This window comes from Notothenia coriiceps, unplaced genomic scaffold, assembly GCF_000735185.1.
Source record: "Notothenia coriiceps isolate Sejong01 unplaced genomic scaffold, NC01 NC01_scaffold00006450, whole genome shotgun sequence".
Taxonomy (NCBI): Eukaryota; Metazoa; Chordata; class Actinopteri; order Perciformes; family Nototheniidae; genus Notothenia; species Notothenia coriiceps.
In genome coordinates, this window is record NW_011339151.1 from 16103 (window position 1) to 25683 (window position 9581).

Here is a 9581-nt window from a genome sequence, read left to right on the forward strand (position 1 = left end):
GGGGGGAGGGGAGGGGGCCAGAGGATGGGAGAGTGTAAGATTTGTGAGTTTTAAGTGTGTACATTAGTGTCTTTTCAGCGCAACACAATCCTTTTTCCAGGTTGCACTGTGGGACTGAGTCACTTCTCTAAGGATGAATCGGCACTTGTGTGCGTTACAACAGCCATGAACAGAAAAGGACAAAAGGCACGGACACTTCCGACACTAGGGCTGCACGAAAAATAGATGAAAGCCATTATATTGACTGATATTGCGATATTATTTGCAAATTATAATTTTTTTGAAATGTTTCGAAATATCAATGAAAAAGAGATTAAAAAATAACCATTGATGTGATTTTTTTAGAAAATCTTTCCAAAATGATGATTTTTTCCATTCAGTCTATAGAACACCGTTGTAAGCCGGGACAGCTCAATACTTTTTCCTTTTACCAAATCTTGCGCTAAGTGCGTTATGGATATTGCGCTCCCTATTGCGATATTGATAAGAATTAAATGTGCACAACAGCATAATTCAAGTGTATTCATTTCTGTGCAGGGTAAATGTAAATTAAGATAAGCCCAACAGGGGAGGGGGGATTTCACTTTTTTACAAAGAATGTTATAACTTATTTACAAATTTGTTAGCAGCTCCTTCAGTACTTTTATAAGTTTACTTCCTTTTTTCAAATAATGCTTCTGATTTTTTTACCACAGTTTACTCTTGATGTATTTTATCAATGTGCCTCTTCATTTAAAATGTCTACTCTTCTTACTCTTGTCTTTCATCTGCACTGATCTCATGCTGCTGTAACGGCAGTAATTTATCCACTGCAGGCCCAGAAATAGGTTCTAATTCTGATTCTGAAGACATATGGATAGACAGTTAGTGGCCAGGTCCAACAGAAGACGGACATATGCATTATAAGTCCATGTTTGGGAGTTGGAATGAACTCCGTGGCTGAGATAAAGTGGTGAGTCATCCCATAACCAAGTGGGGAAAATGGCACACTCCACCAAACCCCAACGGCTGTCTTCCTTGCCGGCACGGCACGCATCGAGCGCTGCACCATCCCAACTGACATCAGCTGAAAATTGCTTTCCGCTTGGTTCTGATGTTGGAATGACCTTATAAGGTGGATTAGATTCTCATCAATCTGAATTAGAAAGTATTACTCCTGCGGCAGCGACTTTTCCAAATGCCCCCTTTCCTTTTCCCTCTCAGAGTTCTTTTTGGTAGCAAGTGAAAACCTTAACAGGAGGCTGCTGCTCCATTAGAAGCGCACTGCCCTGCCACAGCCTATTTTATTTATGGGCTGGCACTTGATTGAGTAGGGCTTCCTCTCCTGCGCTCCTAACCAAAGCTATTGAGGGCTGTGTATGAGTCATGTCTAAGGGGGCTGTACATTTGGGCCTGACACTGCCATCAGAACAAATCCACTTATCCATCAATGGGATGGATTTTTTTGGAGTATTTTACTTGTTTGTGTATGTTATATTTCTTGTAAGTACTCTATATTAAATTGTATATAGTTATAGATAGTTCATTATTTTACAATTTCTGTCTGTGTGTCTTAGTTATGCACCATACACCAATCAAATTCCTTGTATGTGTAAACCTACTTGGCGATAAACCTGTTTCTGATGTTTCAAAACCTTGTGTATTTTTAATATCAGGAAGTTCTAAAGGCATATTTAGGGGGAAAATATGAAGCAACACGTCAACCTTTAGTTTATTTTTAATGTCTTCAAACTATAAAACACACCTTTTTACATTCAGTCCCTTTCACTGGAAATTGTTTTTATGTGGAATTCAGGAAGTTATACTGACTTCAGACTAAATTACAAGCATGGCGATTTATCCTCATTCAATACCGAAAAAGGGTAGCAGATTTTTTTTACAGCGATGTTGAAAGTGGATTTTTGCACTTGTCACCACGCCCACCTCTTTCTTCTCCCAGCTTTTTTTCCCCTTTCCTTCCCAGATAAAGCACCACTTGGGGCTCAAAGGAACATATGGAAGTTGGTAGCCCGGAGAGTCACACGGCACTTTATTAAACGAGAAGCAATTCCAAACCACTCCTCTCTCTCCTCCTTTCTCTAACTAATGATCCAGAAAAACCTGGCAGTGGGTCTGAACCCTCTGTTATCGTGATTCTTTTTTAATTAGCGCTCCGAGGAGACTTTGGGAGTGAGGACTGGATTATTTACATCACCCCTGGCTCTTACTACGACCTACCGCAACCTCCCTTTATAATAAGAAACATCACAGCAAGGGTGGCACACCTCGCACTGTATATACTAGCAATTTAATGGAAGAAAAAAATGGGAGGTAAGAGAGTGAAAGACAGCTCCCTAAAAATATATTTTTATGGGTTTTTTTTTACATCTGCACATGGAGGCGTGTATTTTCAATTATAATCACTCGCAAAACATGTAATTTTATTATCTTTATGTCAAACTCAATTCGTTTTGTGATTACATTTCACATTCATGTGGTCAAAGAAAATGTAATTGGGGCTTTATATTTCTTATGACCTGACCTAAACAAATACAATCTCGTCCTTCAATGAATCTGTAATTGCTTATTATTGCGGGTCAACCTCAAGGGCCCTCTTTGTGACCTCAGTGGCTTATTTAAGAAATACTAGCTTGTCCATATTAAACAATTAGGGTAAAATGGAATTGAAATTGAATGCAAACACCAAAAATTATGGGAACATTTTGAATGCTTGTATGCAAATTGTGTGGGCTTAAACTATTTTTTTTATCACAATTAGAAATAGAAAAGGCAGAGAAAAATGCATTTACGCACGCAGACAATAATTTTGCCAGATCATTGCTGTAGGCATTGGAACATAGCAGGCAATGGAAGGGCTAAGAGTTTGAAATTTTTTTTGGACCCTTCGCTGGCAAAAAAAACCGTGAGCAATTTTTGTTGATTCAACCATTTTGGTTAATGGGTACCACATCTATTCCACAGCCTGTAATTACAACAGCTCAGTTTCCAATCTCTGCCTCGCATGCTGGGTTGCTTCGCAAGTCTTCCTTGTGGTGGCCAATTTTCCGCCATTTCTCAGGCCCTGCCCGGCTTTTAAGAGCATGTTGGAGAACATAAAGGGAAGAGATAACATCTGAGAAAGGTGACCCTAAACTATGCCATCATAACAAACGCTCCACCCTAGGGTACTACACCCAAGTCATTCATGACGAGGAATGTGGGAAAAAGGTTTAAGGTTAACATCCCAGGGACAGAAGACCTATTTGTCGGTTTGTTCCATTCCCGGCCCCGGGTTTGAGTGACAGCCTGGCCTCGCTAGGGTGGCAGAATTCAGCATGCAGAGACCAGGAAACGGACCAGTCCCTTTCCGAGGATGTCCCTGGGATCCCCACAGGATCTGTGCCATGTTTGGGGAGGTGCCCTGGGATTCATTGAAACTACAACTCCCATTGTCCAAACACTGGCAAAGTGCAAAGCAATTTGTTGCTGATATAACTTTGATGGAACATAACTCTTAACATGACTTTCCTTTGTTACAAGGAATCTGCAGATTTAAACTCAAACTTGTGTTAAAGAGCGTGACTTGGACAAAACATTTTCATTAGTATTCACTGAAACAGTCCCAGTGTTATTTTCTTGTCAGAGCTACCGCGGATCAAAACTCCAGCATACATTTGGACAATAGACTCCGACTTATTGATCTGTGGCATTTGTTTTAGGCAATTGAATCTTCTTCTTTTAAAATATATTTTTTGGGTAATATTGCCTTTATTGAGAGATATCACGTTGAAAGAGGGAGATGGCATGCCTATACATTCTGCAGGTCCAAGTTGAACGTGCGTACTTGGCTGTAGGGACTGAGCCTCTATACATGGGCGGGCAGCCATACCCTACCACTGAGCTAGTCCAGCTTAATACATTTTTTATTGAGCCTATTTACTGGATGCTATCAAGTTCTAGTTGTACTTCTGTCCCTCAGAGCTGATATATTTTAGAAAACATATGCCAACTTTTGGTGTGAAATTCAGCCTGTGGATTGACTTTTAAAAATAAGTGTATCCTGTGACTAGGGCTGAACGATACATCGTGTCATGGCGATAACCGCGATATGGGCATGCACGATATTCATATTGCAGGGACGTGCGATTTTATTAATTTTTTATAATAATAAAAAAAATTCATTTTTCTTTTTTTAGAACGTGCGATATTAAGTAGGTACATTAACTCAAACACGTTATTTTGCTGCTTGCTACAAAAGGAAAACTTGCGCGGCTCTCATGTCTGGGGTACTTGAGTGAGTGACATGCAGGCTCTGCATGCACAGCAAGCCACCAATCACAATCATTCTTGATCAGATCACAGCAGGCCCCGCCCGCTAGTTTGCAGACCATCAAAACACCGGTAAAAAATGAGCGGGGACAGGAGGACAATACCGGCAAGAATTAAGATTTACTTCCAAAAAGAAAAGCAACATCTGCCATCTGGAACTATTTTGGATACAAAAAGGTTCTTCTCTTCTTCATTCACAGATGAATCCCCTTATTTGAGGGTAAGCAACATGCATTATCATGACATGTTAGATCATGACTTAAGGTATGATGTTAAGATCCAGACGTCCGTGACTAAAATCCTTCATCCGGTTAAATATAGTTTAAAAAAAACGCAATATATATCGCAGGGGAAGAAAATATCGCAATGTCATTTTTTTTCAATATCGTGCAGCCCTACCTGTGACCCAACGACTCTTAAAATTAAAGTATAACTAATGTCCCAGTTGAGCCAATGAAATCAGACGCTAAAAGGCTGCCAATATCCAATATCACTTGCAAACATCCCACAGCAATGTGTGAATAATCTTCACATGGCATCCGAAGAATAAGAGTCTGTTTCTGCAGTAGGGCTGTCCCGAATATCATTTTTCGGGCTCCGGATATTCGGTAGTAAGCAGCAGTGAATAGCCGGCGTGTGGCAAATAATAGCATGATAACAGAGAAAAAAATGTGTATAAGATTATGGAATTTTATTTTGAAACCTGTTCCTAAAATGAAAAAAACAAACTCTTATTTGTGAGACACTGATCAATACATAGCCAGATTACAGAACTACACTTATAAACTGATATTGTCTTCTCTGTACAGCAGCACAGAGTAGCAAGAAACAGGCCGATGAAACATCTTGGTATCTACATGGAGATAAGCCCCGCCTACTCTCTGGCTTGAGAGATGCAAGTAATAACAAATGATGCCACATTCAAACCTACAAAAAAAAAATGTTTAAGCAAATAATAAAGGAGGCAGACAAGACAATGTTGAAAGATCTGCAGTGAAAGCTTGACCCCAGAGGCAAGAAGATACACGGCCATTCAACGTTTAAGCATCAAAAACTATTTTCTTGTAAAATGTCAGGTGTATTCGGTCCTATCGGTGTTGCCACAAGTTTAGTAAGCTGTTGGGAAATGTCCTCACCGGGGCATCCCCACACAGCAGACCTTGCACCTGAAGCCAGTAGCCGGCAATAGAGAAGGTGGGACAGGCCGCAGGGTGGGGGTCTGACGGTCCAGTAAATCACCATCTTCAAAGGCGAGACCTTTATTTACGCTTTACTTCCACCAAACATGTCTGCCACTGACTAAGATCATGAATCACCCCCACACACCCACACTCACACACACCCACACCCACACCCAGCCAGCCCCCTCCTTCGGGCGAAAGGCTGATGAGCGCTGTGGTTGAGGTCAGAGAGGCCACGGGGAGTTTAACTTTGCAAACTCACACTGCTAACACCAAAGTGCCTCTGCAGATTTAAAGCCTTCCAAAAAAGCTGAGACCACAAAGTGATGCAAAGGAGAACTGCTAAGCTGCGGGACTTTTCCCTTTCTTTCTCTGCTTTTCTTACCGTGTTGGTGGGGTCGTCTTGGAGAATGGCATCGTAATGCTTGCTGGCCTCGTCGTATCTTGAGAGAGAGAACACACATTTTTTTTTTTTAACCAATCCCAGTCCCGAAGTCGGATAAAATTAGGTGGTGGGGGAAATCAAAGACAGTTCAAGGTAATCAAGTTTCTGTATACAACATGGCAGGTTCCTGTGATTACATTGAGGCTGTGCAGAAATCAGCAGTGATCTAAAGGAAAACATAAACACACATTTAACGTTTAGGTTGCTGGTCACACGGCCCGAAATTGAGAGAGGCGTGTATCACTTCACAATGAGTCATGAAATCAATACTAACAAAGCACCGTTTTGAAGATTGTATTTTAATTTGATTGTATCCAGTTTGATTCACCTTTAAACAAAATTAAATTGCTGCTTTTACATGGGTCCAGATCTGCAGCCGACTTGTCGACTCAGTTGTCCGTCTCTTGGCCCATCTCTCTCACACACACACACACACACACACACACACACACACTCTCTCTCCCCCACACACACACCCACAAATACAGGCACACACATACAGACACACACCACACACACACCACACACACACACAACACACACACACACACACACACACAGCAACACACACACACACCACACACCACACACACACACACACACACACACACACACACACAACACACACACACACACACACACACACACACACACACACACACACACACACACACACACACACACACACACACACACACACACACACAATATGGCACGCCTTAAACTGCTGGATTGAGCCCACATGATTCTGTTTAAAGAGGAAATTTATGAGCTGTAAATATCAAATCATACGGTAAAGAAATCTGGGAAAAGGAGGTATGTGCACTTCACTTGTCATGTCAAATCAGGCGCTGAAGGATGATTTTAGAAAGGGGTTTTTCTTCTGCTCGGGACAATCTGCAACACTAACGTTTTAGCAGCCAAAGGCAGGGCTCAGTGATCAGAAGTGTCCCGCCCACAGCCTGCAACAGACAGAAGCGACTCTGGTTCCCATTAGCGCGGAGAAGGCCCACTTCCAGCGCCACTGCTTCCCTCACATTCACTTTATTACTCAGCCACACGTTGGGAGATTTCAGATGGCACCGGGCAACCGCTCACGAGCCTCTTTGATTTGCTTTATTTCTTTAGGAACCGTGTGTGTGGAGGGGAAGGGACGCGCTGTTTGAAGCTGTGTTATTGGAATGTAGCTCTGTCTACTGCCAATTAGACCCCGAGGTGCCGTTTATTTAATCTGACAGTGCCGAAGCAATCGTTCTCAATTATCACATAAACTCCGACATAACCAATAAACCAGCAGCGGCGATCCGCGTAGGAGCGAGGTAGTAAACAGATTGAATTACCCTTACTTCAGCCTCAGTACAGACTAAAATACCCCTTGTTTATCCTATTTGCTCATGCTTACTCTTTTTTTTTTTTTATAAACTGTAGATTCACAAATAAATCATTGGAGGGAGTTGAAGTGGAGTTTGTGGTGACATGTCAATATTTACAGGGCCCACACACACTCGCAGTAAAGGGATCAAAACAGGACAGGAAAAGAAAGAATGAAAATAGGCAAGAAGAGAGGGATGAGGTTAACACAATAAGGAAACAACGGAGAAATAGAAAGCAGAGAAAATTGAGGGACCCCCAGAATAACATTGGGATCCGACCACTTCCTTCCCGGGAATCCCTAACTCAGGCTAAAAGGGCCACAGCACTACCCAGCGCTGAACCCGTTCTTTCTCCATTCTGTTATGCTCCAAAAAGGAATGCTGGGTGATCCAACATAAACACAACTTACCCCTCATACACACGCATATACTGTACTTACACACACCCGGACTATTGTACAACACTAAGGAAGAGTTTCTCGCCCCCGAGCCTCCCAGACACATACAACACATAGCAGCGCCTGCGGAGCGTTTGGTGCCCGGTGCTTACCTTTCCAAAGCTTCCAGCCTCATGCCCGATAATCGCTTCACTCTGTGGCTATCTGGAAACTGCTTCCTCAGTTCCTGTAGACAGGTCTGCAAAGATGTGGGCAAAGGAAAGAGAAAAAGACCAATTATAGTTGGCTGTTACTTAATCTTATGTTACGCTCTCACACACGCTAAAGATACAAACCACCTGCCTTGAAAATGTTGCCTATGTTTCAGCTAAACAAACACCCTTAAAAACACACTGTTAAAAAGGCCAATTAGATGCGGGAATCTGCTGTTACTACAGTATGTTAACCATTTAGGCAACCACGCTCGGTACAATAAAAAGGGGAATAAGGATGCTCCCATGTTCTCCTTTAAACAGAGGGTTTGCACCGCAGTGAAAGAGCTGAGGAATGGTTGTAATCGCATTCAGCATTATCCTTGATGAGATGAAAGTATGACCTGATATGGAAACGCTATCCATCAGCTGCTCCTTTACTTTTTTTTTGTCTGGCAGCGGGGCTTCAAGGATAGCCAACAGACAACTATTTCCAAAGACTCCAAAGAGTTCTGCCTTTTCTCTACGCAATGAGTCACTCTTTCTGCCAAGGGAGTCGCTACATTCATACTGATTGGAGATTAACCATTTCAATAATCATGATCTGGTCTTTTTATGTGGATTTTAAGAGTTATGAATAAGTCAGAAACATCAAATTAAGCCCAAGGATGGCAAATAAATCCTCAGGGGGGGAAAAAGCTGTTTAACTCCATAAGGGATCATGGCCAACACTTGAAGCATGCTTCTCCGCTCATTTGCTACACCCTCCGATTCCAACTGAGCAAATTGTTTTTCCAAAGTACAGACTAATACCATTTGGCCAAATAAAAAATCACATTTTCACATTTGGCAGAGGGGGTGCTGCTAAGCAGGGAATGGCTGTGAGGAAGGAGCGGTAAAAACTCACCAGAGCCAAGTCATCCCGACTGCAGTCCAGCGCTGCAATCATCACCTGCTCATAAATAATCCAAACTGGGCAGAAGAGACAGGGACAAAGAAGACTGTGTTAACGCCCTTTCCACTCCACTGTCTGCTGTAACATGTATAAATGTATTTGACGTCCCCACTTTTGCGTCTTTCCCACAACAGCTGCACATCATGTTTTCAACACGCACAAACAAGCTTCCATGATATGAATCAGCAGCATCAGAACTTCCCCCATTTCATTTAATATATATCATGGCTTAGTTGAATACTGGATTCTGATTGGATGACCTGGAGATTCAGCAGTTAAGGACACTCTGATCAAAGACTATTTACAGCCAAATCAATACGAGGAAAGAAATCTGGTCAATTTAACGTCAAATGTTGCCAAAACAATCAAATTAGTTTACATTAGAAAACAATATGGAATACGTATTATTTATAGAGAGCACAAAACTGTTGGTTCATGATGGCTAAACACTCCCCAATAAAGAAAGGAATAGACAACAAGAAAACAAGAGAAGGAGAGAAGTTAAAAGATGAACAAATAAGACAGACGGAAGACAAACAGGAAGTAAACACTAAAAGGAAGTAAACACTAACAGGAACACGGGGTGTTTCTCAATGTCGAGTACGCTTGCTTGGTAGCACATGTTTTTCGAGCATCTTGCTTCAGAAGCGAGGCAAGAATCCTTCCTGGCATTCGGAAAACGAAGAGTGGAACAGGCGAGCAAGTGTGCGTCATATGAGAGGCCCCATCT

At 42.0% G+C, this 9581-nt stretch overlaps 1 protein-coding gene across 1 annotated transcript in view; it reads right to left on the reverse strand.

Moving 5' to 3' along the window:
- The window catches only part of emc2 (ER membrane protein complex subunit 2), a 22614-nt gene extending 13618 nt beyond the window's left edge, over nucleotides 1-8996 (reverse strand). Inside the window, exons 1-4 of the mRNA XM_010769094.1 lie at nucleotides 8981-8996; nucleotides 8804-8868; nucleotides 7858-7943; nucleotides 5752-5932 (exon numbers count right to left, since the gene is read on the reverse strand). Of these exons, the coding sequence (XP_010767396.1) occupies nucleotides 5752-5932; nucleotides 7858-7943; nucleotides 8804-8868; nucleotides 8981-8996 (348 nt within the window). The remainder of the gene's footprint in view (nucleotides 1-5751; nucleotides 5933-7857; nucleotides 7944-8803; nucleotides 8869-8980) is intronic.
- Nucleotides 8997-9581: the final 585 nt, after the last annotated feature.